Source organism: Lates calcarifer, linkage group LG20 (assembly GCF_001640805.2).
Source record: "Lates calcarifer isolate ASB-BC8 linkage group LG20, TLL_Latcal_v3, whole genome shotgun sequence".
Taxonomy (NCBI): domain Eukaryota; kingdom Metazoa; phylum Chordata; class Actinopteri; family Centropomidae; genus Lates; species Lates calcarifer.
The window spans coordinates 16,720,106-16,735,192 of NC_066852.1; the positions used below are offsets into that span (position 1 = coordinate 16,720,106).

At 39.2% G+C, this 15,087-nt stretch overlaps 1 protein-coding gene across 1 annotated transcript in view; it reads left to right on the forward strand.

Moving 5' to 3' along the window:
- fstl4 (follistatin-like 4) overlaps positions 1 to 15,087 on the forward strand; it is a 192,969-nt gene that overhangs the window by 161,014 nt on the left and 16,868 nt on the right. Inside the window, exons 7-11 of the mRNA XM_018692479.1 lie at positions 777 to 943; positions 4,613 to 4,733; positions 7,633 to 7,794; positions 12,223 to 12,357; positions 13,951 to 13,977. Of these exons, the coding sequence (XP_018547995.1) occupies positions 777 to 943; positions 4,613 to 4,733; positions 7,633 to 7,794; positions 12,223 to 12,357; positions 13,951 to 13,977 (612 nt within the window). The remainder of the gene's footprint in view (positions 1 to 776; positions 944 to 4,612; positions 4,734 to 7,632; positions 7,795 to 12,222; positions 12,358 to 13,950; positions 13,978 to 15,087) is intronic.

Sequence of the window (15,087 nt, forward strand, 5' to 3'; positions counted from 1 at the left end):
AGTTTTTTTTTTTTTTTTATTGAAACAAAACAAAACAAAAAGCTATTAAAGAGTGTGAACAGATAAAACCAAAGAAAATGGGAGAAAGATGAAGGATCAGGTGGTATTTTAATGCAATAAAGGTCATGAAGTAGATTTAATAGTGAGAATACATGGTACATGCTGTATATATTATATAACCCACTTCGCTGCAAAGACACTGCTTTAATGTCCAATTAAAATATTGGGCTCACTGTAAGTTTAAACTGACAATAAGAAAAAGGTTCAGTAGATGACAAAGTTTTCAGACTGTAACTGCGACCATGACTCTGTAGATTTGGTGCCTGGCCACACAGCTTGGCGACAGATACTATTTATGGCGCCAAGGGGAACCAGTGAAGAATAATTCTTAATTTGCCGTAAAGGTGAATTGAATTGGATGGCCATTTCAATGAACATAAATTTCCCTTAATGAGAGGAGTGATATTTGGCTAACTATATGTCCTCTGACACGTGGTCTTTTTTCATACTGGATATCCTTCACTCCTGGACAGCTGTTTATCCTCCCTGGTCCACTAATAATGAGATGGATGCTTAGAAATGTATTAACCCTGGCTACAGTTCCACTACATCAGCACACTCATTCTGATTTGTGATTTTCTCTGCTGCCTTTTTTTCTCCTACTTTCTCCATTTTTCTCCATCTTTTCTCCTTACTGTCGTCTCTTCTTTGCTTCTCTGTCATCCATTCTCTCTCTCCAACACCAATCATCTCCTTTCATGCTCTCATTCTAACAGAGGTTGTCCAGCTCAGCCTGGCAGAGGACCAGCGCATTAGTGTCTCCACAGTAACCGTTGGCCTCAGTGCCGTCCTTACCTGTGCCATCCAGGGGACGCTGCGGCCACCAATCATCTGGAAGAGGAACAGCATCATATTAAACTTCTTGGACCTGGAAGATATCAATGTGAGTCTATGCTGTTGTTGTCTTTATCATGGTTGATGTTGGTGATGATAGTGGTGCTGGAGTTGATGGTGATGGCTAAAATATATGTTTTTTTGTTCTTTATCTCACAAAAAGTCATGTGAGGTTAGGGTCATGGTTGAAAACTAGAACTGTGAGTAAAGTAGGGCTGCCCTATAAAAGTCAATGAGCTGATGCATTCGTTGAGAACACCCCAACTAATTACACTTTTTTTGCCTCTGCCTCACAGTTCACACACAGAGCAATGCAGTGAGGCTGTAAAGTTTTCAATTGAGTCTTGTCTTAAAATGACTGTACCACAAAGTTAAATGTGATGAAAGTAGAGACAGTGATGGAAATGAAGGGCACTGTGATGATCTTAGCTCTGTGTCAGGTGTTACGTCAATTTCTGCCTGTTTGCCGAGAACAGAGCACATCACACTCGTTTCTACTTTTTTGTATTTTCACTGTTTGTAGTACTTGTAAAATGCTGTTAATCCTACTTTCCTGATTCCAAAAAGAAAAACGAAAAAAAAAAAAAACATAGGACATAAGGGAGGCAGGAAAACGGAAGCTGGGAAAGAAGGATTCAAAGAAAAAAAGAAATAGAAAATCTTTCTCCCCATTCGTATAGCTTATTCAGTGCTTAATGAAGTGTGTGGCCATGCTCCTGTTTAGACACATCAGCACAGGTGACAGCACAGCGCCCGGCCTTGCTTTACCCACCACCGGATCACAATTTGCTAATTGCATGTTAATGAGCGGCCTTGTTGGTCTGCTGCGATGATGAGCCGATAAACAATGTCAAGCGTTAAGGTGGAGACTGGAGGAGAGGTGATGGCAACTGAGGTCCCTCAGGCTGTTGACCGTGCATAATGAATTTCCACAGAGCGCAGTGATCCATGTGGAGGAGGGAGAGCAGAGCCCCGGCTGTGTTTGACTTTCTTTACACTGAGTCAAGCCAAAGATAAAACAAACAAAATCCCTAAATGAATAATAGAGATAACCTCAGTAATTTGTTGTGTGTGGAGTTTCTTTACAATTTGAGTAATCTCTGTGGAGGCTACCCCTGATAGCTGATCTATACATTACATTAATAATTTGTCATTTAGCATATGTAAAATGTTAATATGATTAATTTGATTTACAGCACATGAATTATACAGAGACGTCAGCAGTCAGCAAATATTATATGGTAGTCCTTGAAATTAATTTATTTATTTGTTCAGAATGAGTGACATAAAACAGTAACCAAGAAAAAGACTGGCTTTCTTCTTTTGAGTCCAACATTTTATTCAAGTCAACTGTACTGTAGGTCAAAGAGAAAACTGGGTGAGAGGAAGGAGGAGACATTACTCTCCTGTCAAATTCCTTTCAGCACACCATTATCCTCTGTTGAACTTTGTTGAATAGAAACGGGCTTGTTTTCAAAAGTTTCATTCAACAATGATTGAAATCTTCTGCACTCATATAACCCCGTAAACCTTAGAGCTGAGCCTCCACCACAACCAGTCTCATTTGTCTGCTCTCTCTTAGTCTCTGTCTGGTCTTTGTTCTCCATCTGTCTTTCTCTGTCCACCTTCTTCACCACTATACTCTTTTCACTTTGCCTATTCTTCTGTTTTTCAAAAGTGGGTATTTTGCATTTTGAGTAGAGCTATGTTTTCCACAAAGTAAGTGCACTGTGCATATTGGACAGTTCAGACCTGTTTCAGCAGGTTTGATTACAAGAGAGGAAAAATAAAAAGGCAGGAACAGAAAGAATAGCAATACAATCTGCCACAGCTGCTTATACTGTAGCTACTGCGGTGCATCAGCAAGGTGTTGTATGTCTGAGTGAAATTGGATTCTGATTAATTCAAAAATGAAATGAATAATGTATATCTGTTTTATTAAAACAGTTATTACACAGCTGCTTTTATTTGCATCTACATTGCAACCACTTGCAACATTGCAACATCAATGTGGCTCTTAAGTATGTGCAAGCTTTTTTGCATTAGCACTATTCTGTGTATTATGAAAAAGCAATGATGATTACTGTTGCAGAATAGGTCAAGGGAGACATGAATGTAGATTTACATGTGAAAAGAAAAATTTCAGTGAGTGATTTAATTTTATTAATTTAAATGCAGCCACTGGCCATCTACATGTATGATTCTTCCAATGGGCTTTCCATCACAAAAACATATAGTTTTCCTTGAATTAAAATAAAAAAATGTAATTTTCTGTCTATCATCAATGAATTTCATGAACTCCAAGGTTAACATCCCTTCCCATAATGTTATGAGGAACTTTGTGAGCCAAAATCTGCCGTTTAAATTCATATCTTCTTAGTCACTTATGACACCAGCCTGCCAGAGGCAATACAGGCTCAGCTATCAGTGAAAGAAAACTTGTCTTTCATACTTGTTTTGACTAAATGCTACAGTTGCACCAGAATCAGAACGTACCAAACCGTTTTACTGGTTTTGGTTTAACAATACACTTTACTTAGAATGATGAAATATACTCTTATTTCATAGACCACAGTCAAGCACTGTCCCACACTCCTTTAACAGTCACCATGTCAACTTTCACATTTGACTTCCAACACGCTTTTGATATCATCTGTAATGTGAAAACATTTCAACACAGTGAAAGAAATAAAATCTTCTCTTTCAATTACAGTGTGGTTCTAAGTTTATAGCCTGCCAAAAAGTCTCATTATTCAATTGTACATGAGGTTAGAATCATGGGTGCCTTGACTTGACTCGTCAATGTTAAAGCGCCAGCCCAGCCCCACTGGATACCCTTTTTTCCAACAGGAACCACAACAGAGTGTGAAGATCTCAAACTGAAATATATCTGGCATAACCTGCCAGATAACCCAAATGGCTCATTCAGTTTTAATTGCCCTCGCTGGTGTAGTTGTATCTCTCACCTTAATTGTAAATTCCCCAACTTTAAAGACTACCTAAACCCCCCCATCTATCTTACATTTCACATTTTTCAAGTCACATAGTGACCCTCTGTCAGCTCACATTAATTTCTAGAACCCTCAGAAAGAAAGCAGCCGTTTGTGGTTTCCATGTCATGACAGAGCTGCATTAGGACATCTGCTCTGCCACTTGGTGGGACAGCAAACTATTTAATGCCTTAATCCACCTTAAGCTGTGGCTGGAACCCCCTGGTGACTGCTGCATGCTGCACCAACAACAACCAGCTCCATTCATCAACCTAATGGGCTTTATATTTTTAACCCTTGCCATTTATCAGGCTGAGGCAGCGTGATGAGGGGAGAGAGGAGGATCAAATTCCCCAACGCCTGCTGCAGCTCAACAGGGAAACCGTTGATTCATGGTCTCTCTTCCTTTTCACATCACTCTTTTTCTCTCTTGTCTTTTCCCATCACTCCCTGCTGTTGTGTGCCTCTTCTCTCCTCTCCCTGCTCTCTCCATGCATCCTTATGTATTCGATCAAGCTACCTTCATTTCTCCCTCACTCCCTGTGGCTCTTTCCTGCACCCCATTCTTTACCACTGTTCCCTCTCCTACGGATCCTCTTGTTCTTCCCTCATCTTTGCTCTTCCTCTCTCCCTCCTCTTCCTTTCTTCTTGTACTCTTTCACTACCTCCACCGCCACCTCCTCATCATTTGCTTAATTTCCCTCTTCCGTCTCTTCCCTGCGTGTCAGGACTTTGGGGACGATGGCTCCCTGTACATCACCAAGGTGACAACCATCCACATGGGGAACTACAGTTGCCATGCCTACGGCTATGAAGACCTCTATCAGACACATGTGCTACAGGTGAATGGTCAGTAGTGGCTCATTTCTTACTTACAATTTTGGGTGAAGTGTGGACTTAGTGCTTTAGTTTTGTTTGTGCATTTATTCCAAACTATCCATTTATCTGTCTCTGTTATTAGCCTGTTTTGTCTAGGGCTGCAACTAATGATTTTTTTCTTTATCAATTAGTCTGCCCAATGTTTTCTTAAATAATTGATTGTTTTGTCTGTGAAATGTCAGAAAAAAGTGAGAAACCCCTATATTTTTTCCCACAGCCAAGGCAACGTCTTTAAATCTCTTGTTTTGTCTGAACAGCCAAAACAAACAAAGAAAGAAAGATATTAAGGTTACTACCATATGTGACAAAGCATCAGATCCTCTCATTTGAAAAACTTGAACTTGGGCAAGTTGGATATGTTTGCTTGAAAAATGACTTAAGTGATTAATCAACTATGAAAACAGTTGCAGATGAATTTTATGTTGTTCACCTAATCAATTAATCATTTCAGTACATGCTTTATTATAATACAGAGGCTCCCTACTTTGCTGACTTTCTTTTATAATGAAGTTGTGCTTTAGAGTTAAAGAAAAACACTTTGTTTCCCTTCATGTAAAAAGGATCCATAAACTTTCACAGACCACAGTTGTCAAAGCATTGCATCAAAGTACATCATTACTTCCATAAGGCTGAAAATGAATTGTGTGCACATACAGCATATTCACTTGATTTTATGCAGTGGATAAAAGTAACTTTAGCTAAAATACATCTGAAAACCAGCAGAGGTACTACACACTTTGTTAGGCTGAACTTTTTAGAGCACTGTCTTTCTCATATTAATCATATTCATAAATGCCTTAGTTTTTATAACCAGGCAGCATCTCTCCAAAGAAAATCTATGGAGGTAGAATTTAATAAAAAAAAAAAAAAAAAAAAAAAAAAAAAAATGCCTGTAACAACAAATCAAAGATGCTACCCACCCTAATTTCTGCATGTTTTTCTCAGGGTAACAGACAGGCAAAGGGGAAAAGTAATCAATTGAGCCTCTTTCAATTAAGAGAAACAATAGGTGGGATTGTTTTGTTTTTTTCTGAGATGCTAATTGAAAAGAAATGCAGCTGCGTTTTAGACCTTGAACTAAAGAGGGAGAGGGACTGATGGGAAGGGAGTCATGGAGACAGACTAAGGTCCTGAAGGGTGAGTTATCAGGAGAGGGCAATTACCAAATGTTTGTGTCGGGGATTCAAGGTATTTCAAGCAAGATAGCACAAGGTGAGATGAGGTGGAATGAAGGGGAGCCAAGTGCCACATTAAACTAAGTGGGCGGTTTGCATCCTGTTGTGCTATTAAAGCAATAACACCCATGCTTCCGTCTGTTATGCAATGAGAGGGATGATGGTGCTGCAGCTTCAGTATTGGTGAAGTAGCTATAGTCACAGTCTAGTGCTCCACCTGTGGTATTGTAGTACTTTAGAGTACAGTATCAGTGCTGTTCAAGAATGTTTCTGCAGTGTTAAGTACATACATATTATTAAAATGGAAGAAAGTGGAAGAGTTTCTGTAGCCAAGTACTGTTTCAAAAGCACAACAGAAGAGGTGATAAAACAGAACACAGAGAGACAAAGATTACTTTACAGGGACCTTCAGACAGGCCGAGGGTGCAGCTTAGATGTGAGGAGAAGTTCATGCGTGGGTGCAGTGTGATTGTGTGTGTAGGAAGAGGAGATGGGCATTTTATTTATTTGTGTGTGTGTGCATGTGTGTGGTAGATGTAGATATACTGGATCTGTAAACCAGGGCAAAAAAAAAATATAACAATGAGGAAAATAAGTAGAAGTGAAGTGCCAATACCACAATGTATAAATATTCCACTACATGTAAAAAATCTTGCTTCAAAATCCTACTCAAGTAGAGGCACAATAGTATTATCAGCAAAACATACTTCAAAAATCTGCTATAAAATAAGAGATATAAAGATATAAAGATATATTGGATTGTTTTTACCTTTCTGGGCCATTAAATTAATCTTAGAGGCTCAGAGGGGGAATATCTCTGCTAACAGCTCAAACCTCTTAAAGTTGTCAAGGAGCCACAACTGTTTTTAACAAGCCACAAATCAAAATGGTTGGACACCTGTGATTTTGTTTAGTCTAATGATTTATTGTAATTTATAAATGTAACATATGTTTTTTATGTAAAGCGTAATCTGAAAAGTAACTAGTTACTGTGGCTGTCAGACAAGTGCAGTGAAGTAAAAAGTACAATATGTCCCTGAATTGTAGTGGATATGAAGTATAAAGTAGGGTAAAATGGAAGTGCTCATGTAAAGTACAAGTGCCAAAAATCGCATCCAAGTACAGTACTTGAGTAAATATACTTTCTACCTCATTTTCCCAAGAAAGAAAAGAGATCAAGCAACATATGCAAAATTAATATTGCATTAGGGTCAAGAGGCAGGGCTGCAAGTTGAATGGAAGCGGTGACTGGGTTCCTGGAGGAGGGACAATCAGTATTTGACAGCAACCTCAAGGTTGAGAGTGTGTACCAGCATCCTAACCAGAAAACAACATCTTACCTGTTCATGTAAACTATTACCTCATATTTCATTTTCCCACTTGATTCCCTCACATTCATTTGTGGTCTTCTCCCCGGAGGAGGTGGTAAGTGGTAGATACATCCAACATCTATTTCATGCAGGACTCGAGTTGTAATAAAGCAGCCCCAGAGCTCTTGGATTCTTGTTATGTGTGAATATATTCCATGCTGGGCTGAGACAAATTCCTCTCTGCGCACTGCGTGTGTGGGTGTTTGTGCTATATTCCCCCAGGAATTACGGTCTACCATGAAACAGTGTGTAATTATGTTTTCACTCACCCCTCTCCTCTCTCCCTGTTTGTGTTTTCGGTTTTGCTTGTGTTTGTGCGCCCAGTCCCTCCAGTGATCCTGGTCTATCCAGAGACGCAGGCCCAGGAGCCCGGTGTATCTGCCAGCCTCCACTGCCATGCCGATGGCATCCCAAATCCCAAACTCCTCTGGCTGAAGAATGGCATGGACCTGCAGCCCAGATCCTCCAAACAGCTTTCTCTCATAGGTGAGGAGTTTTTGATTATTCTGGGAAGTGCTGTCAGCGTATTATGCATTTTAGCAGATACTGTGTGTCACATCCTGTTGATGCAGTGTTACATACCAACAGCGCTGCAGTATGACACCACTGCAGAAGTCTTTACAAACCAAGACTATGCATGTGGACAACAAAAACGAAGTTTGATAATCAAGCTGGTATTCTGTTAAACTAACTTCTTTTTTATTGAAAAGTCAGTGATGCCACTTGTCAGCAGCAATATTTTGTTGTGATTTCCATTTAGCTTCTTTCCATACCAAGGTGATGAAAAGAAAGATTGCGGTCACCCCCTTCAGCTGTCTTCATTTTTCTCCTTGGATAAAATAAACATGCTCATTTTCTACAAGTGAATGAAAAGAGAGATGAAAAGAGTATAAAGGAGTATGAAAATAAAATGAGATATACTGCGTGTCAGGGGATGGCAGCTACTTATCCAGGCTATAAGGATATTTTAAAAGACACACTCTGAGTATCAGAGAGAAGGAGCAGAATGGACCATGACTTTTCTTTTTTATGACCTAGTTCTCATTAAGGGAGAGTTTATTGGCAGTGTGTGGGTCATTACCTGTGGTAATAGCCTGTTATCAACCCTCAGACACTCAAACAAGGGAGGTTCTGCAAGGTTCACCAACACATAAACACTGCTGTGGCTACGGTTTCAAAATTTGCTAACTAACGTGGGAAATGACAAGGGGCAGGTGTCCTACTTGCAGTCATAATGTGTGCTTTTTTTCAATTAAACATTAAGGAAAGTGAAAAGAATTGAGTGGTAAAGTGTATTAAGTGTAGTTTATCATTTTCATCTAGCCATGGTTCAGCAAAAGATCAGAACACAGAGGGGGTGAGATTCGCCATTTCATTTCCACATATCATATGTCAGGAGTGCAATAAAGACACTGTCAAAGTTTTACCTTTATCTTCAATTTTTGTTGATTTTTCTAAGATCTGAACCATTCACTGAGAGCTGATAGTGAGGCCACTGCTGATCAGTAAAGAGAAAATGTGCACTGTGTTTCTGCGTAAATGAAACAGTGTTCAGGAACTGTCCATGGTCCTGAAAACCAGTCAAGCCTGTAGCAGATCCATCCATCCATCCATTATCTATACCGCCTATCTATAAGGGTCGCGGGGGGGCTAAAGCCTATCTCAGCTAACACTGGGCAAGAGGCACCGTACAGTCTGGACAGATCACCAATCCATCATAAGGCCAACATATATAGATATACAACCATTCACACTCACATTCAAAACTATGGGCAATTTAGAGTCACCATGTCAACATTCATGTCTTTGGACTTTGGAGGAAGCCGGAGTACTTGGAGAGAATCCAGACAAACAGGGGCTTGAACCCAGAACCTTCTGGCTGCAAAGCAACAGTGCTAATCTGTCTGTAGTAGATCTTTCTCCTAACAAAGCTACAGGGATACCTTGATATTTGACATCATTGATAATTTTTCTGACCCAGCTGAGTTTCAAATAAATAAATCACTGTAATAAAATTCCTCGTTAGTCAAGGGGAATGAATGGCTTTAAGCTGCATATGTGGTTGTTGAGTTGACAAATCTTAAACTTTTTCTTATTTAAAAGTAATTATGAGGTCACAAAGGAAAGTTTATCATAACTATTGTAAAGACAGCTAACAATATATCAGGTAGGAGCGTGGACAGACTAATATAGCCTGGCACAAATTTCTGTAAGGCCCTCACCTTCACATGTGTACATATGCCTTCTCTCACACAGCATGGAGCAAAATGATCTTCACACACCATGTATAATGTAGGCATTATGTTTATTAATTTGGTATAACACTCTGCATCAGTGTACACATATACTGACTATACCACAATATTAATTTCAATGCCAAATCCAGCATAGTATCTCTGATGTTGGACCTGTCCTTCAGGTTTTATGAAAGATCGAACGTGCATCGGTTTATCAGGGACGTTTGTCCAAATCAGCAAGACAGCCCGGGAACAAGTGTTCACTATTAATCAAATCACTCCCTGATCCCTTTACTCTTTGTTGACCCATTAGGAGGATGTTTTTACATGTTGAAGTGATGGTTGACATTTGACTTGGCATTACTTCTTTTCTACTTAGCAAGTCATTGGCTACTTTACAAAACACCCATACAACCATAACTAATTTAAACACTGACATATTATCACCTTTTAAAGTTGTGGCAAACTTGTTAGCAAGCAGTTACTTGTTTACACATTAAGCAGATACAGAGCAACATCAGCATTAATTTGGAGTTGTGTTTCTGTCCACCTGACAAATGTGCATCCAATATTCACTCACCTTTTAGTTCAATTTTGCTCTCCACTAACTCTTTGGCTGCTAAATACTCCACCACATTCACCAGTTAGTTGCTCGATTTGTCTGTTTGCAGTTTGGTGCTGGGCAGGTAATTTACAGTGGGTTTTTAGAGGTTTTTTGCAATGCAAACAGCTGCCTTCTGCAGCTGAAAACAGCACTATGAGAGTGGTGATAGTGATTAAACAGTAAAGTTGTGGGCCAGAAAATTAAAACAATGAGCTGAGAGTTGCTATAAACCTTCATAAAGCTAAAGGGAACTGCAGATTCAGGTTTTAAATATCAGGGGTTTTGTCACTCGAAGTGACCCTTTTCACATAAAAGTAGTCATATGGTCCATTGTCAATATTAAAACAGTGATTATAGCCATTTTAAGGCCAGGGGTTCTGTTAACTCCCTGGGAACATGCCCTGTTGGCCATTACAGTAATATACCCATGGGTAGGAGTAAAGACTTAAAGCCATAATTTGAGACAAAACTACTTAAACCCCTGTCGTTATGAACCGCTACAAGCCTGCAAATAAGGATATAAAGACTAATGAGTGGTTGATTCAGTGGTTTTCAATAAGAATTGATCTGAACATAATTATGAATTAGAAGTAATTAAAGTAGTGTCTGATTTTGTGAAGGCCTGCTTCAAGGCAGTTTTGACTTCAAAGCATTATACACTTCTCCCCTGATAAAAGAGAATTATTATCAGAATCCAAAAGACATTTCACTACTGTGCAAAGCTTTGCATCAACTTCTGTAACTTCTTGTTTTCTAACCCCACAAGCATAAATCAGAAGCTAGAGATAATTTTCAACATAAAAAATGGGGAAAGTGTGCGCTTAAATGCTGTTTCCTAAATATTTGGTTCCACAGGAGGACAAACACTGACTGAGGGTATGAATGTTAGATGTTAAAGAAGTGCATAGATGCTATACCTTCAAGAGATGTACAGAAAGGGATGAAATCTAACACTTGTGTTGTGATGTATGTAATGCTTCATACAGTACAGTAGGGATCAGAGAGCAGCTGTACTTCACAGAGCCCAGTGCTACAGCAAACATCAGAGAGTCTGCCTCAGATGATGATAACATGCCCAACATCACCTGTCACCTCCACCTGACACCACTGTTGCAACTTTGCACAATGTAGCATTGTACAGTATGTGGGAAAAGTAAGTGTGAAACTTAACTAGACTTCAGTCATGTACTGACAGAGGCTGAAAAGGCTGTTGAGTTTAAGAAGTGCAAATATTGATTTTTATGGTTAAGTTGAATCTGCAGTGTCTTTTTTGGCCACTTGGAGGCAGTGAAAACAAATATCATCACCTTTGATAGTGATATGAAGAACATGTTTGCAATCAGTTGCCGATTTACACATACAACAGTTATGAAACAACATTATAATTTTTTTAAATTATATCTATGTCCATTTGGTGAATGTAGGTCTAGTATTGACTGTCTTTCAGCTCTGTTTTTGGTCACAACCAGGTCTTGAGGACAATGTCTGGAAATATCTCTTTAGGATCTGTATTTGCTAAATGCTCCTGATAATTCAATTAATGCCAGTTTTAAATCTCCATTTTCAGTTCCTGAGATCACTAAAAGGGAAAATGTATCAAGGTGACTTTACCTGTACTACTTCTTGTTAAACAACACCACACAGAAAAAGGAGTCCTTTTGAGTTGTTTATCTGTTTACAAAAAGGCATGAGTTTGCTTTCATCACATTTCAAAGACAGTTGTTGAGTATAGGCCATAACAAAAAGAGTCTGAAAGCACAATATCATGGCTACATTTCAGGCTCCTCTTCATCCAAAGATCCAGTATTGAATCTGCTCTCTGAATTTAAATGTGTTTAGATTCAGCTTTATAATAAGAGTAATAATTAACTTAAAAAGTAAACCTCAAATTCTAGTCCAGCCTAGAGTCTTGAAGAAACCACATCAGATAAGCCTTTTTGAAGCCCTGTCTTATTAGTTCATTTTTAATGCCTTTTCTACATGGCCTTGTGTACTCCATAAAGATTTCTGATTAAGCAGCAACAATAAACTGTTACAGTAACACTTTTCTTTTTGTTTCCTCTCTTCTTGTAGCAAACGGTAGTGAGCTCTTTATTGGCAGCGTCCGGTATGAGGACACTGGAGCCTACACATGCATCGCCAAGAATGAAGTGGGAGTTGATGAGGATATCTCTTCTCTGTTTGTTGAAGACTCAGCCAAGAAGACCCGTAAGTCATGCAATGCCAACTTTCACCTTTTCCTGTAGGGAATAAAAATTGAACGCAGTAATTTCTCAATAGCACTTAAACCTTATCTCCATCAAAGCCAAAAAGAAGTATGACCTCCAGCTCCTAGTAAGTTTGCCCACATTTTCTTAGCAAGAAGTGTTTGTAACATAAACAGTGAAGGCACAAATGTTAATGGCTTGCCTGCCTAGATGATATCATTTTAACTAGTATGAATGTTACATGAAGATATGATCTTAAGATAAAGAGATAAAGGATTAAGCTTATTTTTGACAACGTGATTGCTTCTGTTAAGTAGGCATCGCCTGACATCACTGCTCAGATGTCACACAGAGTAGTTGCAGCTGTCTTAGAAATTCCCCATCATTTATTTCTTGCATTAGTATTGCAGCAAGCACTAGAGCTAATAAGCACCTTGTCACAACTGCTTTATGTCAAATGATTGGCCATTAGGTGGTACCTCATGCCTTCAGATGGCTGAAGAACATAGGGGAAAAAACAGTTCACCAGTGAAGCCACAGTGCAGCATGTTTTAGGAGAGCAGAACTTGTACATTGAAAGCACCCAAACAGCCTGGCATCTTTTATACTAATGCCGAGATCAGACTACACAATAGGAACAAAAGAGACCATCAGGCTCGACATTTGTTCGTTTTATCTTGTGTAATGTCAAAGTGGAAGAGAACTGATGGAGGATCTGGAACTCCTCATGACATCCCACAAAAAAGAACCACACAACAGAATTTTTTCATTTCTCTCTCAAAGTAAGATGCATTTTGTGATGCTGGCCCATAGGAGAGACGATCCTTCAATGCACTGTGTTTCGGATCAACCTCTAACCATGTGACTAGTATTATACTAACTTAATCACACCTATGATTGATGTACAACTGACTAATCTGACACAGTGAACATCTCAAAAGACAAAAATGTTGTGTGCTCTGATCCCAGCATAAGAAGCACAGCCTCAATCTCTACAGACCATGGAATAGATCTGTCAGGGATAGATGACATTCAGGTCTGACTGAGCTGAAATAAAGACAAATATTATCAACTTATAATATAAGTCTGGATTTTTTTTTTATGGACCCATATAACTGTGGGTCCATAATGCAAAACGATCCATGGATGAGTCATTTATTCTTCTTTTCTGACTGTGGGCAGTGTTAAGAGGCTTCACTCCAGTTTTGTAGGGACATCATCAAAATACAAAGTCACATATTTTAAATTTCCTTGATATTTGGTCTTTCATTATATTGCATCATTTTGGCAAGTTAACCATCACTGTCTAGAAAGAGCTTATCGGGCCAGCTGAAATTAAACAGAATAATCGATGACTTGTCTTCTCGAGACATGAGTGATCTCTTGATTTAGCAGGAAATATGGTCCTGTCAACAGCAGTGAAGAGCATTTTGTAGCTGTCAAATGTATTTTGTTTTGACATGGCACAAGAGAAATTACCTCCTGTGGTTCTTGGAAGATCTGTCTTTTTTCTTAAGGTAAATTCATGTTTCTCCTCTCTCTCACAATCCCCCACCCCCTTTTCCTTTATGTTGCGTGGCGGCTGATTCTGCAGTTGCAAATATTCTGTGGAGAGAAGAAGGTAATACATCACAGTTCTCAAAATGCCTTTGTATTTTTGTGAATAAGAAAATGTGGTGAGCATGTTTTGTAGCTCTTCGGGGGCCTGCAGCTGGATATCTACACTTTTCAAGATGTTTACCGTATTGTCCAGATGTTGTTGTTTTGCTCTCCAGCAGAACTTTTCTTCAGTTCTTGCTTTCTCCCTTGCATGCCCAAGGTGTTTCATCCTTTTGCTTGTACACTTTCTAATCTGTTTCTCAGATCACCCTGGAGGAGGGTGGGGGGATATTTACACACAAGTAGGAATTTTATGTATTTTACAAATAATACCTCAGACCCAGTGTGGTGCTACAAGAAAAACAACTGTGGTTTTCAGCAGTGTACAAATCCATTCTGTCTTTATACTGTACATATTATTATTACCACATGAGCACGGCCACAAGTACAACTTTGCTACTACAATGGAAAATCCACTGCAGTTAAGAGTATAATACAAATACAATCTGTTTTATATACATATACATACATCACCACGTCAGGTTTACCACAGAACCAAAAGAAGCCAGTGTGGTTTAGAATACAGTGTCAGCATTTGGATTATTTGTGAGCATTCATCAGCATTCAGTCTCATTAACAGTGTGTTCATTGTGTGTGAGCAAGTGCTCGCTGAGGAGTGTTCATTCTGTGGTGCAGTGCGTTTTATCTGACAGTGTTATGGTGCAAAAATAAAGTCTTACCAGTCTCACAAATCAGTCACTCTTATAGTTTTTGTCTATGAATGAGTTTTCTAAATGTTGATGAATGCCTTAAGCATGTATTTGTGCTCATGCTTATCATGTTTGTAACGTATTCCTGAAAGCAGTAATCGTTTGCATCCAAAACGCCTTAGCGTTAGACTGTGATCCCTGCTAACTCATCAGCAGCTGTTTACACCAAGCAGACAAGATGTGAAATGTCTCCATATAGAGACAGAGCTTTCAATTTGATGCCTCTTGCTACAGTATGTTGTGGACATGTTGCTGACAGGGCCCTTTGTAGGCATTGTCAAAATGGCTGGCAGCCACACACTGCCCATCCCCACTAACGTGATAGCATGCTAACAGGAGTCTGTTTGTCCTCCAGCAGGGAA